The sequence below is a fragment of the Callithrix jacchus genome, chromosome 9, assembly GCF_049354715.1.
Source record: "Callithrix jacchus isolate 240 chromosome 9, calJac240_pri, whole genome shotgun sequence".
NCBI classification, from domain to species: domain Eukaryota; kingdom Metazoa; phylum Chordata; class Mammalia; order Primates; family Cebidae; genus Callithrix; species Callithrix jacchus.
The window spans coordinates 131,941,928-131,963,944 of NC_133510.1; the positions used below are offsets into that span (position 1 = coordinate 131,941,928).

The window sequence follows — 22,017 nt, forward strand, 5'->3', positions numbered from 1 at the left end:
GGGAAGGCTACTCACGGGGACAATAAGTAGATTTCATCATCTGAATGGGAACAATGCTACTACTGCTACCGGCATAGTTCTAGCAGAAAACTTACCTTCTTATTCAAGAAAACACTGACTCTGAAGACTAAAGATGAAAAGATGACAAAGAAATTAAGGGGATGTTGGCTTTACAGAGACACAAATGATAAGATCAAGAATTAGGAGAAGAGGAAATAAGAAAACAAGTCAGTCTAATTATTGGTGAGGCTGTTGGAGAGAGGAGCGGCGGCAGAAGCACGTGTACAGCCACAACTGCGGCGGAAACCAGATTGGGACGGGAGCCCCTGTCACCAGCAAGGCGGAGAGGCAGAGCCATGGGGAAAGTGACTCTGCCTGGGAACAACTGAGGGTCCTGGAGAGACTGGGGCAGGCTGAAAAGCAGCAGGGTTCAAGCTGAGTGACCGTGATGTGGCCAAGGGGGCACCCAATAAAAATAAGCCTGTGATGCAACACTGGGATAATCAGCACAACAGTCGGGATAAATGAGCCAATCCTTCAGATGAAAGTCACCCACCTCTATCAGCTGAAACAGAAACAAATCTGAACCTAACGGTTAAGACACAGAACTAAAACGTAATATAACCCAAAGGTTATAAACAAAGGAGAGGACAGGCCAGGATCTATCAGACAACCATCAAGGGAAGAGGTGGCCGGGCACGGTGACTCATGCCTGTAATCCCAGCACTTTGGGAGGCTGAAGGGTGGATCGGGAGATCAGGACCAGCCCGGCCAACACGGCGAACCCTCGTCTCTACTAAAAATACAAAAATTAGCCGGGTGTTGTGGCAGACGCCTGCAATCCCAGCTACTCAGGAGACTGAGGCAGGAGAATTGCTTGAACTCAGGAGGCAGACGTTGCAGTGAGCTGAGATCGCGCCACTGCACTCCAGCCTGGGCAACGAGAGCAAGACTCCATCTCAAAACAAAACAAAACAACAACAACAAAAAACCAGAAAGAGGTGACAATAAAAAATACCAAGAAGAAAGACAAAGAATAAAAAAATAACCAATAGGTGCCAGGTACAAATTGTCCCTTGTGTGATAAGCCACCTTTGCTGACTGATCACAGACAGCACCTAACTTACTGTTCACAATAAGCCGGAAGAGAAATCATGCAAGCTCCTCTGGAGATGAGGAAAATGACACTTTGAGACAATTCACAGGGCTGAGGCTGGGCTTCACACCTGACTCTCAACAATGCTATTTCACTGTGGATGACACACAGAATCCAGAGAAAATACAAATCATAATCTTAAATGTTAATTAAAATACCATCGAGCTGCTAGGATCTCACAGGAATACACTTCTTTTTGTCCTTGTCAGAACAAGTAGACAAAAACATTACACCTTTATCTGGTATAAAGGTCACAAACTACAGACGCGACTAGAAACCCAGGCCCCAGACTGACTTCATGACGAGTAATTCTTGAGGCCTACGACATGCCAGGGACACCTCGGGAATCAGACAGACACGAAGACCGGGGCCCTCATGGAGCTCCGTTCCGACAAGCTTATGTTTCAAGCCCACATGATGTTTTACAAAGTGTTTGGACAGGACCTGCCTGTGCCTTCCTATTCACCACTGACCCACTGTCTTATTCTTGGACATGCACTCACCCACATGGCCTTCAGGCCCACTGCCAATAATGGAGTTTAAGACCCCTGCAGTAAAGGATCTAATTAATATCACTGGTAGTATTATAATACGTGAATCATCCTATTCACCTACAACATTTTTAAGAGAGTGACATTTGGCCATAGAGGAAGCCTTGAAATCCCCAATGCAGGAATTATAAAAGCCATTATAATCTCTCCTGATTCAACAAAATTTGCCATCAGTAACAAAAGTATAAACCAAAATATCAGTATTGTAAAACATTTTCTGAAATTACTCTTGGATCAAAAAGAAAATCAAAACCACAGTTTCAACAGTCATAGACAATAAGAGAACATTAAAACAAATCAAAGCATATGAGAACTGACCAAAGCAGTAATAACAAGCAAATTCATAGCATTAAAATCATCTTTTCATTATTAAACAGGAAAGAATAAGAAAAAGTGAATGAAAAATTTAACTCCATGAATGAAAAAAAGAAAACACAAAAAAACCCCAAAGTAATAGAAATTAATATATTCTTTTTTTGTTTTTGAGACAGAGTCTCACTCTATCAGCCAGGCTAGAGTGCAAGGGCACAATCTCAGCTGACTGCAACCCCCACCTCCTGGATTCCAGGAGTTCTTCAGCCTCAGCCTCCCAAGTAGCTAGGATTACAGGCATACAGCACCAAGTCCAACTAATTTTTGTATTTTTAGAAGATTTGGGCTTTCAACACATTGGCCAGGCTGGTCTCAACCTCCTGGGCTCAAGTGTTTCATGGGCCTCAGACTCAGTATCTTAATTCTTCAATCAGAAAACAGCAAACTGGGCTAGGCATGGTGGCTCATGGCTGTAATCCCAGCACTTTGGGAGGCTGAGGTGGGCAGATCACCTGAGGTCAGGAGTTCATGATAAATGGGCAATGATAAACTTTAAACTTAAGTGTGAGCTACTAGTGGCAGTCCCATTAAAATCAAAGATGAGATGAACACTGACTCAAAGAAAGAGAGAGAAAATTATTATAAAGACAGATTAAAAAAAAGCTATATTATTTGAAGACAAAGAGTGGCCATTTGAAAATAGTTCACTGAAACTCATGGAATTTTATAAAATCCCACCTATGAGGAACCAAAAATACATAAAAGAGCAATAGACTTAACATAAAAGATAGAGAACCTAAAGAAATGTATAAAACATTGCAAGATTCCATACATAAAATTACAGAATTTTTTTTTTTTTTTTTAAAGACAGAGTCTCACTCTGTCGCCCAGGCTGGAGTGCAATGGCACGATCTTGGCTCACTGCAACCTCTTCCTCCCGGGTTTAAGCAATTCTCATGCCTAAACATCCCAAGTAGCTGAGATTAAGGCACATACCACCATGCCTGGCTAATTTTTGTATTTTCAATAGAGATGAAGTTTCAACATGTTGGCCAGGCTGGTCTTGAACTCCTGATCTCAGGTGATCCACCCACCTTAGTCTCCCAAGGGGAAATTTTTTAAATGGGAAAAATATTCATAAGTTAAGACATAAAAATTTAAAATCCTTAAACAATCATAATCTATTATATAACAACACACAAAAGAAAACCTGTCAGAAAAATGGGAACACAGGCCGGGTGTGGTGGCTCAAGTCTGTAATCCCAGCACTTTGGGAGGCCGAGGCGGGTGGAGCACGAGGTCAAGATATCGAGACCATCCTGGTCAACATGGTAAAACCCCGTCTCTACTAAAAATACAAACAAAAATTAGCTGGGCACAGTGGCGCGTGCCTGTAATCCCAGTTACTCAGGAGGCTGAGGCAGGAGAATTGCCTGAACCCAGGAGGCAGAGGTTGCGGTGAGCCAAGATCGCGCCATTGCACTGCAGCCTGGGTAACAAGGGCGAAACTCCGCTTCAAAAAAAAAAAAAGAAAGAAAGAAAGAAGGAAAGAGAAGGAAGGAAGGAAGGAAGGAAGGAAGGAAGGAAGGAAGGAAGGAGGGAGGGAGGGAGGGAGGGAGGGAGGGAGGGAAGGAAGGAAGGAAGGAAGGAGGAAGGAAGGGAAGAAAGAAAGAAAGAAAGAAAAATGGGAACACAAACCATGTAATATTCTGTGGGGATCCAGTTGGACCATGACCCACCTGAGATGATAGAGTTCGAGAAATTTTGGGAAAGAATCTTAAACATACGTTAAAGCAATAATATGCCATTTTTCAATCCTTCAACTAAAAAAAGGTTAACAGAAAAAAAAAATCAGTACTGGCAAGGATGCTAGGAAACGAGAATTCTACACACTACACTTGGCCACACCACTCTCACACCCAGTAGGTGACACTCAGCAAGCAGTAAGACAAGTGCATACATGCTTATGTGTAAGCGTGACGACAGTCTTGTGTGAAATAAGAATAAACTGGAATTAAACATCTTAAGTAAGAAGAGTGCTGTTTTGTTGCTGTTTTTTTTTTTTTGAGACGGAGTCTTGCTCTGTCACCAGGCTGGAGTGCAGTGGCACAATCTCTGTTCACTGCAACCTCTGCCTCCTGGGTTCCAGCAATTCTCCTGCCTCAGACTCCCGAGTAGCTGGGACTACAGGCGTGTGCCACCACACCCAGCTGATTTTTGTATTTTTAGTAGAGACGGGGTTTCACTATGTTGGCCAGGATGATCTCAATCTCTTGACCTTGTGATCCACCCGCCTCAGCCTCCCCAAGCACTGGGATTACAGGTGTGAGCCACCGCACCCAGCCTAAGAGTGCTGATTTTTAAAACTGATGTAACTTTCAAAAACAAAATATGGTATAGTTATTAGAAAGCACAATTTAAATGTAATAACTAATGATATGGAAAAACGGTAAACATTCAGTAAACAAAAACAGGTGAAAAACAGAGGAGTTTGTTCTGTTCCTGTTTTAAAATAAGTAATTTGGCCATACCCAGAAAATGTTCTAAGATACAAAAACAGCTGCAGTGGTCACCTCCGGATGGTGGGATCATGGCTGAACCTAAGCCTCCTTTTGTATCTATTTTTAATGACCATAAGTTGTCTGTATAACTTTTAAAAACTTGCTAGAGATGAGTGGTTTTCAACTCTTTTCTAATGAAAGCTATAACCTTTTTCCCTGAGAAAGGTCCTCCGTTGATTCTGCCTCAATTTCAGGATGTCCATCCATGCTCGGAAGCCCAGGAGTGAGTCCTGCCTAGCAACAGCTGTGGTTAATACAGTCCCCACAACACAGGAAGTAGGAGGAGCAGATCACGAGGGAAAGTGATTCAGGTGGACACCCACCCACCCGCGAAGATGGAAGGGCCTGCTACCTTCCCACAAGACAGTTCAGCCACATGCACCACAGGCCTGAATGTGATACAATGACTACACTTCTTGGCATTTAACAAGGTAAGTAAAAACAGTTCACTGTAACGATTACTCAAACAGTGCAAACTAGAATCCCAAACAGCCAACAATGAAGGAATGCATCTCAGTGTCTCACATGAAAGAGTATCAATGATACAGTCATTTTTTTATAAGGTTACAGAGGACAGTATAAACATAAGCCATACATCACACACTTTTATAATTTCCCACACATTTACACGATGTTATTAGAGGATTTCCTTGGGTGTGGAATCTTGAGCGTTTCCAATTGCGTCTGCCCGTGCGTTTGTGTAGTTTACGGCTCACACGCTTTTGGTCCTCTTCTTGCCATTAATAACTTTTATTATACTTTCATATCTTTCTTACTTTTGGTTTTTCTTAGGCTCTGATCACCTTACACAATAGAATTCTGCTTTTGCAAAACCATAAAAGATGCATGTGCACAGACACAAACAAGACCAACAGCAAAACAACAGCAGTGAGCAGCTCTAGGGACACAGTGGGTCGTCACTGTCTCCTTCACGCTTCTAAGGTTTCCTCTTCTCCAATCTTTTTACTCTTGTAATTTAAGAACACATACACAATGTTTTAAGGTGAAAAATTAAATTTAACAAATTAACAAACTTTTTTCTTAAGCTGAGCAGAAGCGGCTCCTTGGACCTGCCCAATGTGCACCTGAAGATCTTTGGAGAAGAAGTGGCGTCTGCCAGGCACAGCGCTAAGTGGAAGACCGTGACTGAGTATGGGTATAGGTGGTTAAGCATTAGAATGTAGTCTGCTAGGGTGGCTTCAAGTCTCTACTCAAACATTAGTAACATCCCTACATAATACTCACTAGAGGTGGGAATGAAACCGCATCAAACATGGGCAGCTGTTTATATTAAATTTAATAAATTGTACTCATGTCAAATGTTAAGATACATGTAATTCTTCCCAACCACTGACGGTTAAAGCTTCTTTCCAATATTGGGTCACTTCAAAGGAAGGCTTTTTAAGAAAGCAAACGTGCTGTGTGTTTTCCACTTCTGTGTTACCAATTCAGAGGGTCTGGGGCGGCTGCAGTCACACTAGGTCAGAGTGCCTGCCTCCCCACAGGCGCCCACACTCACTAAGAAGGCAAGCACCGTGCACAGGCCGCTGACTGTGGTCAGTGAGCAGTGCATTTGATCTATTGTGTGTTCTGCCAGCACTTTTTAAAGACAGAACGGATGGAACGTGATGGCGAAATCTCATCAGTGACTCGTCTGGCACTTGTTTCCTTCACAAGTGCAAGTAGAAACCACCAGAATGGCCTGCATGACTCTCAAGGCAGCCCACAGAAGCGATTGAGCCATTTATGAAACTGAAAGAGAGGATGTTAGGGAAGGAGCCCAAACCAAGCATCTACTGGAAAAGCCTCTGGAGACCAAGGACATCTTTCCCAAAGCAAGGGAACGAGGACTCCCTTCTTTGGCATCACCAGTGTGATGACAGGGCACAGACACAGGGAGAGAGCAGTCTGAAGCCAAAGCTGGGCCTGCGCTTTGGGGAGGTAGGACAGACAGGCAGGCAGTCTCCAGTGCAAAGACTGTTCTGCAGACAGCCCATCGGCGTGCGCACTCTGCTGACTGCAGCCTGCACCAAGAGCCCTGCAGTGACTCAGCTCTTCTCTGCCCGTGCTTATTTCCCCATGTGCCACAGCTCTGGGAGAGAAGCTGAATTATAAAGAAAGCACACAGCAAAAACTTCATTCATCACGACCTCACTTTAATTAATTATCTGAACAAAAGAAAATGCAATCGTCTTCTAAAATGTCCCAGTCTCTAGAATAGAGATTTCTTAAGCCCAGGGACTCATTTCTTAAAATCCATTAAGTACTGTATCAGTATGTTCAGTCTGGCAAAAGCAGATGAAGCCTGCTATGAAGGCAGCATTGTTTGAGAATATTAAATTCCATTTCAGCAGTGCTTAACACTGAAGTCCTCATAACAGCAGATAACATATAGTTGATTCAAGAATATCAAGCTTTTCTTATTATGTAACTAAGGTATTTTATCATTTAATAATTTTCAAATATTAATGAAGGAAGAACCCCAAAATAATTGAGAAAGTCAGCAATACCCAGCTTTATCAGAAAAAGATGAGCAACTCATTCCAGAACATGTACATTATGAAAACAGAATGGAAACCCTTAACAGGATAACTCTCCTCACCAGAGTTTAGAGACTTTGGCATTCCTTCTTATCAGGTTGATTTGTTGGGGGAGGAGACGCTGCCCATGAGCCTGTAACAATCTTGAAACATTTTTGTCACCAGAAAAATGCATGCGGAATTCTACATAAACAATTCAAAGGACTCACAGGCACCCTGACACTTATTAATAAACCTAAGGTTAGTAATCGGAAGGTGCAATTCTCATCCTTGAGAATTATATAGTACCTTTAGTTTATAAAAATTCATCTATTCAGCATTCAATGGTCTAATTCTAAATCAGTAGGTAGAGAACAAGCTTCCTTGAACTCAGTCCAAAAGTCACTTTTCAGAGAAATCCAATGGTTTTAGTACCAGAAGAAAAACGACATATCCTTAAGAAAATAATCTTAAACTTACTTTAAAGGTTAAAGTAAAGAATTAGTGGTATAAAATAACTGACACACACCTCCTGAACAGCGTGAGGCATGACCAGGTGTGAACAGCACATTCTGACTCCACAGCTGCCCAAGTCAGGCCCGAGGAGAAACCAAACAGAAACACTTCTTACCTGCAGCAAAGGCCGAGCACATGACAAAGAACATGCCCACCGCGATCCTCTTCAAGGACGACGGGAGCAGGCCGTTCCTTCTCAAAACCGGATCGACCAGTTTGTCCTTCACAGGGATGAGCAGGAGGATGAGCACAGCATCAAACATGGTCAGCCAGGCTGCAGGGAGCTGCGGTGAAACACCGGAGGCGTTTAGTCCCCTATAATACAGGTCATCACCTGTCTTGGGAACAAACATCTCAAAGGGAGAAATGCAGGTAAAGAACAGTTCCTCTCCAAGGTACAACCTCTTCAGGTTAGAGACAATGAAACTGGGAAAAGATTTCTTTCTAAATGAATCTGCATTTGCTTTTCTGTGCCTTGAGGGGAAAATAATCAGGTGAAAAATACTAAGTAACGTTTAACTGATGTTGGTCAACCTAATCTAGTCAATGATACAACCAATGCAAAAATATTCTCTGAAAGAAGTAAAAACTCTATTTTAGTAACCACGCTTTTCTGTTTGTGCTGACGGCGTTTATAAAACATTTACAGTTGGTAAAAGGAATCATTTATTACATAAGCCCGAAATGACAATTTTCAGATTACAATTGTTCTTACCGTGTGAGGAGTGGTTGTAATATTTGAAATTTCTGGAATCCTCAAATGAAGACTCTGTAAAACATATGTCGTCTGCATCTGGATATAAAAAACAGTATTATTACATGTGAACCACCTGTGCTTTCAGACACTCTTAAGCGTCCTGCCCCTCCCCTAAACTAGACTCTGAGATGCGACACAGCAGTGACTCCCAGGAACAGACAATGGCTTAAGTTTGAAAACAGACAAGTCAATGATCTGGTGACTGTAAAGTCCTCTGGAGATCGATTTTCAAAAAGAATGGCCAGTTATCCACAGGAAAAACTATATTAACAAGAGGGGCCTGGAAAACCAGAAGCATACCTGTTCTCAGCTTCTTTTTCAGAAAGGCTTTAAAAATATTTAAGGCAGCCAAAATGACTCCATAACTAAAAACAAAAATTCCAAGATTCCACAGACTCATGAGAAAAAAATCATCTAGTCCTAACTACTTTAAAAACAGTGAAAACAAGTGCTAGGGCAAGACTTCATAGGAAGATAAAGGAAATCGAACCTGTTTGTCACCACTCACTTGGAAATACACTGTCCAGTAAGGTATCAAAGCCAAGAAAACAGGGACAATCTTGACCAGAGCCTTCACATCTTCCACTTTCTCTTCTGTAAATGGCCCTCCACGAGACATCTTACATGAATCAAACAGACTTTGTTTAGAAGATTGCTGAAAGACTCCAATGCCTTCACTTTGGGAAATAAAATGAAGGAATTAGTTTTCTTCCCCTCCCAGCAATCAATTATTGGTCACAAATTATGTTTGGAGGCAGGAAACCAGCTCACTGTATGGAATCTGCTTCAACTCATTCCATCACTCACTAAATGTACACACCAAACACAGCTACCTACTTCTAAATGTCACAGAATGGACTAAAACAGCTGACAAAGGGACTTTCTAGTCGAAGTACAATTGCATGGCTGGAAGATCTGTCATGACAGCCTGAACCATGGCTGAATTCAGCCCCAGTGCTGCTGCCAGCTCGGCTGTCTTTGAGTGTGGAGAGCCTGCAGCTCCACCTGACACTGGGAAGGACACCGGCCATGCCACTGGATAAGATGTGAAACAATGCACTGGATTGTGTCAATTTTTAATTAGTAATTTATCAAATATCAAGACTGACAGCCAATACCAATGCTGCTAATAAAACCCTGCTGGCTTAAACTGAGTCACGGCAGGACTGAGGCAGGAGTCTATTCTCGGAGGAAAGCTGTCAGCTCTTGGCTTAAGGAACAGCTGAGGAAGAGGGCAGTGATGAGAGGAGGATGTCCCCGGCTCTGTTCCAAGAGCAGGAAACAGGAAGTGCCGAATGCATTGTGCCCTACATGCTCCCTCATTAACGGTGCAGTGTTCAAACTCCTCAGGGCTCTATAGCACAGAGGAGGACACCTGGGCACAGAGAATGAGAAGGGTGCTCGAGGTATGGCCAGGACTTGGACCCAGGCAGTCCTGGCTTTAGAGCCTGAGGCCCTGACCCCGCAGGACACCACTGCACTTCCACTCCCTGCCACTGCCCTCACATCTGCCGGTCACAGCAGGAACATGGACCTGGCATTCCTGGCTCTTGTACCAGCAAGCTTCACTTACTCACTCTTGGCCTGCTTCATTATTTAGAAAATGAACAGGCCCCACTAGAGAGCTCCACCCTCTATCCCAGCTCCAAAACACTCTAATGAGGAGCGGGCACCAAGGATCTCAGGGGTAAAATGGGAAAACAAAGTGTACGCTATTCTCTAAAGCCAGAAGTACCAGGAGAGAGTTAAATCCCATTAAGATTGCATTTAACTGTGGGAAGCCAGTAGAAATGGCGCCTGTCCGGTTTCTTAACTCACGTCCCGTTTTACTATGGTGCCACTATTTTTAATTCTTTTATCTTATAAAGCCAACATTTTAAGTCTGGAAATTCAGAGAGGGGGAAAAAAGAGCTGAAAACTGTAACTTAATATTTTAGCCAAATTTTGGACAAGAAAACTAATTCGATCCAACAAATACTGATCAAGTACCTGCTGCAGGCCCTGCATTGCTCTACCTGGGGGCTGGGGACAAGGGAGCACATTTTTAAAGGAGAGGGCACCTGTCCTGATGGTCTTAGTCTACTGGAGGAAAATAATCAGAAACAAAAACACCCAAAAGTGAAAATAAATTCCAAAGACATTATAAATACTCTCACCTGAAAACATTCTTAACTTCAAGTACTATTTTTTTTCCAAAAAAGGAAATTAAAAGTCTTTTTGTACCTAACACAGATACTATCAGTGATTTACCACATCATACTAAACATGTTTCACTAAAAACATTTAAATACCACATAACAAATCCATTTTCACACAAAGAATCATTCACAAGAGTTAATGGTTATATTACCTTCGCTTTACATCATTAAAGTATTTAAAAGTTGTCAAGTGAATATGCATCGGATGCTTTACCGGGTTATACACATTGTCAAGTGCATCATTTTGCAACATACAAGAGTCCCAACATGAAGCCATGGTCAAGTGACACCCAAACACCCACAAGAGCCCTCTCCTCCTCCCCACAAAAGTTTATGGGCTCCAGTTTCAGGATACGTGTGCCCCTGAGTCTCTGTGAAGGCTGCATATAAATGTGTGTGTATTCTCCAGGGAAAGTCCACTGGTTCTCACAGGTTCTCAGATAAGTACGTATCACAAAGTACGTACCTTCATTTCTCATTTAATATCAACTACTGTATCATCTTCGAACACAGATCCACCTGGATTGAAACTGAGATTGGGCCAGATGAAATGAAGCGTCATGACTTAAAAACGCTGTGTATGTCATGCTTCCTCAGGCTTTGGACGCCCAGCTTCTTGTAGGCACCCTCATCACAGCAGGCGCCACTGACGGGCCCTAATCACATGCCTGGCATCCTGCTGAGGGCCTTGCACTTGTCACTGTGCTCAGGCTTCACAACTGAGATGAATCCATCTCCACTGTACAAAAAGGAAAGCTGGGCTTGGCAAGGTCAGTAACCTGTCCAAGGTCACAGAGCCAGTTCATACAAACAGCAGACTGAGAATTCCTCAGACCATCAAGCTAGCCTCCACTTTTTTCCCCTTATTTTTGCCCAAGAAGACTTTCAAAAACAATCCTCAGGGGTTACTGAGGAAACAATCAGTTTCCTAGGTAAAAGTTGCCCAAACCCTCTCCACACTGCCATTTGTGCATTAAAACCCAAATACGTCCACCAAACAATGCTGTTCTCTTGCAGAAATGTCTATGGGGTCCCACCCACACAGACACTGGGACTTTAAGGGTTGTTTCTGAAAAAGACTTCTAGGATCCGAAACACTGCTTTTGTGTAATCAAATAAATCCCTGGCAAAAGACTAGTGTCAGCTAAGATGGAGCTACTTTTTTATTTTTTTGAGATAAGGTCTCACTTTGTTGCCCAGGCTGGAGTGCAGTGGTGCACAATCATGGCTCACCGCAGCCTTGACCTGACCTCCTGGGCTCAGGTTATCCTTCCACCTCAGCCTCCTATACTTGGTGAGATCTGCCAGAACTCCACACAGGGACAGCTGAAGAAATCAGAGATGTTCAGCCTGGAGCAAAGAAGTAGGCACACAGGGCTATTTTGGTGTAGTTTCAATCTATCACGTGGAAGGAACGTAAGACACATTCGCTGTGGCTCTAAGCACATCAGCAAAACAAACACAGGCAAGCTGCAGGGAGACAGATGTGTGAGTGGGCCTGGAGAAGAACGCCCAGCAGCCAGTGCCATGCCACAGCGGGATGCACAGCTCCAAAACACAGGACGCTCCTCCGATGGCTGAGTGATGGGCTGGCCACTGGGCATTTCTACGCTGATAAAACATCCCATGAGGGGACTGAATACAAAAGGCCCCAGAGATGTCTCTGGAATGATGGAAATAGTCTATGCCTTGACTGCACTGGTGCTTATACAACCTGTTTGTCCTAATTCACAGAACTGTACAGCAATGAGGGGTAAATTTCACTACCTGTAAATTATGCCTCAATACAGAATAACACAAAAATTTCTGGGTTCTCTTCTTGGGCTTAAGGTCTGAATTTTTCTTTATTAACTGGCATCTAACATCACCAAGCATGAGCCACAGTTAGCCAGTGACTTGGAGGGGTTCTGAGGACACAAGACGTTCAGCTTTAAAACCCCAGTTCAGGGAACTTTGGTGCTAACACTGGAAAAGTCCCATGAGATCATCTGGTCCCCCTCAGTGCATCTCACATTCTGCGACTGTACCTTCCTGTCAGAGTTACAGACCTGACTGCTGTATGACTGAGCCCATGCCAACCTGATCAATTGCTGACCTCTAAGGAAGAGGCAGCGGCTTACTCTCTCAAGAGCAGAGACAGGTACTGACAGCATTAGCAACTGCTTAGCTTTTCATCCAAATGTATTTCAAAACCTTTTAAAATAAAAAGAAACGTATCAAACATGCTTTCTGTTGCCTCCATGCTCTCTGCGAATTTCTACCTTTATAATCTGGCACTAAAGGAGCTTCCGTCTACACGGGCAGTGAGAGGAAGTGCAATGTGGGGGTTAAAGCATGAGCCTGGAATCAGGCCACTGGCCCATCTTTAAGATGGGGATAATAATACTGCGCCTGCCTCCTTGGGGAAATGCAAGGCTAGAGGAGAGCAGACGTGTAAACCACTCACCCAGGCCCAGCACAGGGTAAGCACACAGCAAACCTAAGCGAGGATGCGAATAAAGAGATCGATAAGTCCTATCGAACAGACCGAGATGAGAATTAAGGGCTTACCCATGACCCTGGCGCTCTTCACGGCGCTTCTGGGAACAGCAGGAATACGTCAGTATCTTGAACATGTCGGTGAAGGCACTGCCATCAGGAGGCTTGGTGATAAAAACGCTCTGGCCACAGAGGAAGACCACAAAAGCGAGGCCGACGCAGACAGTGGGGATCGCGTAACCAGTGACAAAGCTGATGTTCTGCTGAATGTAGGCAATGCCTCCTAATGACAGGATCGCTCCCAGGTTAATGCTCCAATAAAACCAATTAAAAAATCTCCTAGTGGCTTCTGGACCTCGATCTTTAACCTAAAATAACAGGGAGGAAAGACACTTGAAAATATATGATAGTCTTCAAGGATGAAAAACACAGTCAAGTGGTTAAAGTTACCGTTGTCATCACAACCTTTAAGAAGCGCAACACAATCAACATGGTGTTTACAGAAACATTACGGATTTCTTCACAAAAAACGCACCCTACGCTTTTAATAACTACAGGTGCTGGGTAGGTTTCACTTAATTACACTAAATTCCAACAAATCCTAGACAGTTTCTCTGAGTATGTGGACCACCTGCTATAGAATTTTTCTAAGTATCTGAACCACTTGCCTTGGAATTATCTGGAATGCTCTTTAAAAATACAGAGTCAGGCCGGGTGTGGTGACTCACACCTGTAATCCTAGCACTTTGGGAGGCTGAGGCGGGTGGATCACGGGGATCACGAGGTCAGGAGTTCAAGACCAGCCTGGCCAATATGGTGAAAACCCATCTCTACTAAAAATACAAAATTTACCTGGGCTTGGTGGCACATGCCTATAATCCCAGCTACTCAGAGGCTGAGGCAGGAGAATTGCTTGAACCCAGGAGGCGGTGAGTGCAGTGAGATCACGCCATTGCACTCCAGCCTGGGCAACAGAGGTGACTCTGTCTCAAAAAAAAAAAAAAAAAATACAGAGTCAGCCGGGTGTGGTGGCTCACACCTATAATCCCAGCACTTTGGGAGGTTTAAGGGCAGGAGTTTGAGACCAGCCTGGTCAACATGGTAAAACCCTGTCTCTACCAAAACTACAAAAATTAGCCAGGCGTCGTGGCGGGCACCTGTAATCCCAGCTACTTGGTGGGGCTGAGGCAGAAGAATTGCCCCAGGAGACAGTGACCTGAGACCACACCACTGCACTCCAGCCTGGGCAACAAGAGCAAAACTGTGTTTCAAAAAAAAAAAAAAAAAAAACCGGAGTCATAGGACCCACACTCCAGACCTGCTGAATCACTGTCTCTGGGGCCCAGGCCCAGGAATCTGCATTTCAAACAACTTTCCAGGTGACTTCTACTCACAGGTGTTAGAACCAATGTTACAAAGTTCCATGCCTTACTGTGCTACATGTGAGTACCATGAGGCACCCCACAAACACACTTAGGCCCCAAAGGAAAACACTGCAGGTGGCATTCGTTCAGTGAGGCCAAGCCACTACCCACACCGATTGTATCTGGTCTCCTGAGAACCAGAGATCTCGATAAACTTAAAGCAAAGAAGAAATCACGGACTAAACATAAAACTACATGCTATTCTTTTTAGATTAGACAGGCTATCAACGAAATCATGAGAAATTCTGATAACAGTAGGGATTTCTCAAAAATCACTGACTTCCTGGATTCAAACAAAAGCACTGAGGTAATCATGCAACATCTAGGCTTATGCAGTTCATGAGGCTACTTCGGTGGAGTCCAAGAGGTTGGGAACCGGTCATTTGGGGGCAGGCGCACCAGAAGCCTTCTCTGCCCACCTGGATTTTCACCTTTAAATAGGACACCGTGCAAATGAGCCCTGTACTTGACGGAGACATTTCTAGTGAGTTTCATTTCCTAAATTTCTTTTCAACAAACTTATGAAAGGCTGATGTTGATTCTCATAAAAAGGCTCTCTTTGTCTTAAAAACTTTTACCGTCTGATTCTTAAGTCACAGGTTATAAAAGAGTTAGAACATTCTTATTCCAATAATAGATCTAGTTTCTGGATCCACAGATGGTGGCTCATGTCTGGAATCCTAGCACTTCGGGAAGCCAGGGCAGGCAGATCACTTGGGTTCAAGAGTTTGAGACCAGACAGGGAACATAGTGAGACCCCCATCTCCACAAAAACATTATAAACATCAGCCAGGTGCAGCGGTGTGCACCTACAGTCCCAGCTACTTGTGAGGCTGAGGTGGGAGGATCCCTTGAACTAGGGAGGAGGTTGCAGTGAGCTGTGATGGCGCCACTGAACTCCAGCCTAGGTAACAGTGAGACCCTGTCTCGAAAGAAAAAAAAAGATATGGTATTCAATAAGCACATACATCTTTTTAGCAGTCACATATTTGATATACTATTCTGAATTCTATTTTTAAAAAGTTAAAGCAGAGGTGTAAAATTGTGTGCTCCTCTCTAAAGGAAATAGAGCAAAACAAAAAACAATTGTGTGCGCCTCAAAAAGAGATTTGTTTGAAATCCAAATGGTTAAGCGTGGCTACTGCGGTGGCAGGTAATTAATTACATATATAGTAACACCACTTCAAACTCAAAATCGAAGTTTAAAACAAAATCACATGTTCTCAAAAGTTTAAACTCTTTTCCTATCTATGACAATATTGAACAGAGGTCCTGGACCAAATGCAGACATCTCTATTGAATAAAAGTTTGAGTTGAGAACTTCTTAGACATCCAAGACAGTTCTTCACTGGGACACAATGCACTTAAAAATTGCTCAACAGTGGGCACCAATTCACATGCAATACTAGACATGGACCAGGAAGAAACATGAAAAATGTGAGCAGAGAAATGGTTACTGAGAAAACAAAACTGCAAGTGTGAAAACAAACAAACAAACAGGAACTTTTTGACAAGCATAAAAAAGGCCAGTAAACATAGTATCTAAACTTAATAGAGACACAAACTGTCTACACTGAAAGGTACTGGGGCCTTTCCATTCTCCACAGAGGCCCTGCACACATCTTCCCAGTCTCAGACCTACGTCCTCTTCAGATGAAGCACGAAAAACTCAGCCTCTGATAGTCTAGGAAAATCCTAACCTTACAAGGACTTTCATCCTCATTTCCTGTGTAACTGTGGTGGTCAATTTGTTTCAACTTCTAAGAGTAACCCATCAAAATTACTTTATAAACCAAAGACTATTACTAAGCTTTAAACAGCCACACAGCAGCATTTCTGGAGGAGGGAAGCTGGCTGCTGTGTGGGACATCACATGCTTCCTTGCTCCTGACAGACAGGCTGCAGCCTCCCTTCCCGTGGGTTGTATGACATCACCCTGTAAGCAACAGCCATGTGCCCTACCAAGGATAAACAAGGTTTTCACATGACTGGTCAAGATACCACCAAAATCAATTTGGAGAAGAAAAGCTACAAGAACAGAATTGTGTATAGCAAGCCAAACAGTTGGCTGACAGAGGAATTTCTTAAAATACAGAGTGTCAGTTTTTCCTCTAGAAAAAAATGCATCATTTGCTCTGCTTATCTGTAAAATAAGATTTTCTTCTTTCAGTCACTATTTCAAATAAACCATCCACCAAGAATGACTGTGACCTTTGAAAAAGGTGAAGCACTGGGGGAAGACACAAGCCTCACGTGATTTACATGAACATACATCTCCCTTGGACGCACAGCTCACACATCCTCTTTCAAAAGCCACCTAGGCCGCCTCCTCAGAGCTATGCAGCCTGACCCCATTCATCTCTCTTATCAGAATGTTTCCCAGGGGCTCTATGTGGGAGATGAAGAGGTAAGTGACAAAGAAGCATAAAAAGCACCTTAAAAATACAAATAGGTTTCCTCTAAATGACAAGGACCAGACCGGGACAAATTAACCCCAGCCTGGGGCACAGCAGAGCATGCTTCAAGCCTGCACACCTCAGGCTCCCCAGCCAGGCCTCCTGCCAGGATGCAGTAGCAGCTGGAGGAGACCTGCCACCTGGCCACAGGGCAAGCACCATGGCATAAGGCTACTTCTTCCCCCTGATGCTTTTCCACTGAGGTACGACTCACATACCACAAAACTCACTCTTTAAAAGTGTGCCATTCAATAGTCTTTAGTATATTGAGACGTACAACCATCACTGCTATCCAAACCCATATTCTCATCACACCAACAGGAAGCCCTGTTCCCTTTCAGTCACTCCCACGCCCTCTCCTGGCCCCTGGCAACCCCTCATCTACTTCCAGTCTCCACAGACTCACCTCTTCTGGACATTCCACATAAATGAAATCACACAACTGAAGCCTTGTGTCTGGCTTCCTTCACTCAGTGTCATGTTTTCAAGGCTCATCAGTACTTAATTTCTTTGCTTATGGCTGAAAAATATTCCATTGTATGGCTATACTGCATTTAGCTTATACATTCAACAGCAGACACTCTCTTTTCATTAAGAGAAATTCCCAATGTGTAGGAAAGCCGAATCACAAACTGCACTTTCCTACCCTTCACTTTACCCTCAGCACTCTTGGTTCCATATACAAAAACTACTTGTGGCCGAGCGCAGGGGCTCACGCCTGTAATCCCAGAATCTGGGAGGTTGAGGCGGGTGGCTTACCTGAGGTCAGGAGCTGGATACCAGACTGGCCAACCTGGTAAGATCCCGTCGCTACTAAAAACACAAAAATTAGCCAGGTGTGGTGGCTCACACCTGTAGTCCCAGCTACTAAGGAGGCTGAGGCATGAGAATAGCTTGAACCCGGGAGGCGGAAGTTGCAGTGAGCCGAGATCACACCACAGCACCCCAGTCTGGGTAGTAGAGTGAGACTTGTTCTTAAAAAAAAACAAAAACTACTTCTGGCTGAACTACTTACAAATAAGCTGCAGAATCCTATTTCACCCCCAAAATTTCATCATGAGTCTCCTGGAAATAAGGACATCTTCTAACCGAAGTGAGATTACCACACCTAAGAAAGGCAACATCAGTACATTATTAGCTAATAGGTGGTCTCCAAACTATCCCAAGTATCCAAGAAGAAGGGCCACGACAACAGCTAGGATCCCATCACTCTGCTTGTGATGCGGGGGTGGCCAGGTCTAGCATGTAGCCTTTCATCCAGATGGTTCTCTTTTCCCACAAGTGTTACATGGGAAGAGACTAGGCCAGCTATCTTATGGAAGAAGGCACGTCTCCTCTCAACATCCACATTTAGTTATGGATGAAAGAGCACATACTCTGTCAGATTGATTTGAGATAACCCAGCACCATGTCCTCCTCATTTTAAGAAGTATCAGTTACTCGTCTGTTACCCCTTGGAGAGCACCAGCTTGTAAGTCAGGCTGCCAGGGCCCCACACCAACCCCCTGCACTTGCTGTGCAGCCTTGGAAGCCAACCCCCCAGGCCTCTTCCGGTGGAACAGGTGTAACTGCGGCACATACACCATCAACTGTTGTGAGGCTCAAATGAGATCACGTGGGAATGGCACAAGTAAGAGGCATAGCATAAACTTTCCAGTATGCTTGTGTGACACGGCCAAGTCTTTAAAAACAAACACTGACTGTGCTACCAGCCTGTCCCTTCCGTGTCGACCTATGAGCCAATGGCACCGCAAGGCCAAGAGCCTGGGTATTGAGATCCAGCCCTGCAGAATCATCACGGAACGCGGGCACACTGGGCCCATTTTAGTGCAGTAAAGAAGAATCCGACCAGAATGAAAGTCCGGCTTGACCCCTCACTACCTATAGGCAACAACAAAGTGATCTCTTTTTGTGCCTGTTTCCTCATCAATGAAATGGATATAACTCCTGTGAGGTTCCTATTTGATCAAGTACGCAAGCATATGTCACTGTTCTATTAGATGATGATCACTTCTGACATCACTCTAAGGTGTCTGACTGGAATGGGACAGCCTTTTAAAGGCAGAGTGAAAGCTCAGATTCAAAGGACAGGCTTTGAATTCTGGCTCAGTCACATACAAGCTGTGTAACTTTGGGCCAATGATTTAACCTCTCAAGCCTCAGTTTCCCCATCAGTAAAATGGGCACCGCATCAGCCTGTGTGTCCCGTGGACTAACCACGTACTGTACTGAGAACTGTGTCTGGTGCATAGTAAGACCTCAGCAAATGTTCCCAAAAAACAGGCACTCACAATCAGTGCAAAAGCCTAGGAGTCACCTTCCCTACTGTTCACATGCCTTGGTTTCAATGTCTGACCCTCCAAGTCTCATGAAGAAATTTGATCCCCAGTGTTGCTGGTGAGGCCTGGTGCTTGGGTCATAGGGAAGGATCCCTGAAGAAAGGCTTGGGCTGTGGCAGTTAGGAGTGAACTCTCCTATGAGGGAGGGTCATTGACAAGCCTGGCCCCTCCCTCCTCCCTCACTCTCACTTCCTCTAGTGCATGTGATTTCCACACAGCTGGCAGTTCCAGAGGCCCTCAGCAGAGCAGATGCTGGCGCCCCGCTTCTGATACAGTCTCCAGAACCCTAAACCAAATAAACCTCTTTACATTATAGATGACCCAGCCTGGGGTATTACTTCCAAAGCTTACCTGCACCATCCACTTCACCCCACCTCCACTGCTTCCACTCTAGTTATGAGATACTCCACCTAATGTCCCTGTTGTCACCACTCCCTACACAACCCATTCTCTACAACAAGCATCTACACACTTCTGTGACTGGGCAAGCAGTTCACATTTTGAGTTTTATGAGACATTTAGTCTCCATCACAGTTACTCAATTCGGTCTCTGCTTGGTGAAAGCAGCCCTAGCAGTCTGGCTGTGTAGCAGAAACGGGTGGGGCTACGTTCCCAAAATGCTTGATTTATGGAGAAAGGAATTAGATTTTCATAAAATTTTTACTCGTCACAAATTATTCTGTTTCCAACCCTTAAAAATGTAAGGACCATTCTTAGCTTGCAAATCCTCAAAAAACAAGAAGTAGACCTGACCTGCCACCCCAGCTTCAGCACCTGCTCTGCACATGACATAAATCTTACTGCTCCCTGCTGGAACCCAGTAAAGCTCCCTACTGTATCCAAATGCTTTAACACTCCTCACATGATCCGGCCCAGCCTGCCACCTCACTTCCCACTTTAGTTTTGATTTTCTGAAATGATCTGAGTTTGCTGTTGCTCTTAGAGGCTGCCTATTCTCCATCTAATTCTTGGTGACCATTTCCTCTTCCCTCCTGAAGAGCTGCAGTGGTTCCTCCCTCATTTCTTGGCAGTTACAGTTACAGGGGAGCAGCTTGATGCTAATTGATTCAAACTCATTTTCATTTGAGCTTTCCTATCCAACCTGGCCCAAAACTCCTTTAAAACCACAAAAACGCAGCATGAGTGTTTTCCACTTCTTTGTAAAGAAGCTAAGGCAACAACGGGGATTCCGCTTCCCTGGCTTCCTGGCCCCAGGCCTCTGCACCTGTGAATCCCCATATCTGGAAAGCTCCTGCAACAACTGCTCTTGCCTATCCTTCTGGTCTGAATTTACGAGGCCTGAACAAAGAGAAGGTCCTATTTATCTATTTAGAGATCGGGTCTCGCCCTGCCGCCCAGTTTGGAGTGCAGTGGTGCGATACTGGCTCACCGCAACCTCCACCTCCTGGGTTAAAGCGATTCTCCTGCCTCAGCCTCCCCAGTAGCTGGGATAAGCGGCGTGCACCACCATGCCCGCCTACTTTTTGTATTTTAGTAGATACAGGGTTTCACCATGTTGGCCAGGCTGGTCTCGAACTCCTCGCCTTAGGTGATCCGCCCGCCTCGGCCTCCCAAAGTGCTGGAATTACAGGCGTGAGCCCCCACGCCGAGTCTATTTTTAAATTTCATTTATTTATTTTTGAGATGGGGTCTCATTCTGCTGCCCAAGCTGGAGTGCAGTGGTGTGACCCTAGCTCACTGCAGCCTCCAACTCGTACGCTCAAGGATCACTATGTTGCCCATCCTAGTGTCAACGTCCTGGGCTCAAGCGAGCCTCCCTCCTTGGCCTCCCAAAGCGCTGGGATTACAGGCGTGAGGCACCGCGCCCAGCCTCTCTCTTCTTTGAAGTCACTGCGGTCATCACCGTGTGTGCAGGCTTCACACCGCCCCTGGCAAAGCCCTTCCAGCACCTATCACGCCGGTCCCTCCGGTCTTGGTCCACCGCTCTCGGGCTTCCTCTGCACTAGACAGAAGCCCTCTGGAGCAAGGGGCTCCCTCTGCGGTTCCAGGGAGGAGCAGGATAGAGGCAGGAGCAGGGGAAGAAGCTAGGGCTGGACAGGGACAGGGAAAGCGCGAGGGCGCGGCTCACCTGGTCCGCGCCGAAAGGCGTGATGTTGGCCTTGACGGTGGCCACACCCAGGCCCACCAGCGCCAACCCCGCGAAGGTGGCGGGAGCGCAGCGGCGGGCGGCGGCATCGGGGCAGGGCTCCGAGCAGTTGAGCGGGCGCAAGGTCCCGCAGAGAGCGGCTTGCGTGGCGGGCGCGGCCAGCAGCGGGAAGGCCAGCATGCCCAGCAGGTAGAGCGCCAGGCTCAGCAGGATGGCGCGCGCCCGGCCCAGCCGCGCATCGGCCAGCCAGCCCCCAAACGGAGAGCCCAGGTAGGTGAGGCCCATGAAGAGCAGCAGCGCCTGGCTGGCCTGCGCGCCCTCCCAGTTGAACGGCGCTCCGTTCAGGAACAGCACCAGGTTGGACGTGATGCCGTAGAAAGCCGCGCGCTCCAGCAGCTCCGTCAGCAACACGGCCCCGCACGCCGCGCGCCGGCCGGCGAACGCCCCCGCCGCCGCCGCAGTCGCGGCCGCCCGCCGCGCACCCAGCAGCGGCGCCCGCTCGCCCGCACCGCCCCCCGAGCCCTCCATGCAACGCCGCAGCTGCCTCTCTCGGCCGCCCGGTCGCCTCTCCCAGAACCCACCGCCGCCGCCCTTCTCGCGAGACTTCCGGGGCTGGGCTGTCCCTATTGGGCGGGCTCGCCGC

The 22,017-nt window shown here is 45.6% G+C and overlaps 1 protein-coding gene across 1 annotated transcript in view; it reads right to left on the reverse strand.

The window, feature by feature from the left end:
• The window catches only part of SLC15A4 (solute carrier family 15 member 4), a 31,476-nt gene extending 9,530 nt beyond the window's left edge, over nucleotides 1-21,946 (reverse strand). Inside the window, exons 1-5 of the mRNA XM_009004901.5 lie at nucleotides 21,357-21,946; nucleotides 13,121-13,416; nucleotides 8,881-9,049; nucleotides 8,331-8,408; nucleotides 7,731-7,899 (exon numbers count right to left, since the gene is read on the reverse strand). Of these exons, the coding sequence (XP_009003149.4) occupies nucleotides 7,731-7,899; nucleotides 8,331-8,408; nucleotides 8,881-9,049; nucleotides 13,121-13,416; nucleotides 21,357-21,902 (1,258 nt within the window). The 5' untranslated portion in view covers nucleotides 21,903-21,946. The remainder of the gene's footprint in view (nucleotides 1-7,730; nucleotides 7,900-8,330; nucleotides 8,409-8,880; nucleotides 9,050-13,120; nucleotides 13,417-21,356) is intronic.
• Between the last annotated feature and the right edge of the window lie 71 nt (nucleotides 21,947-22,017).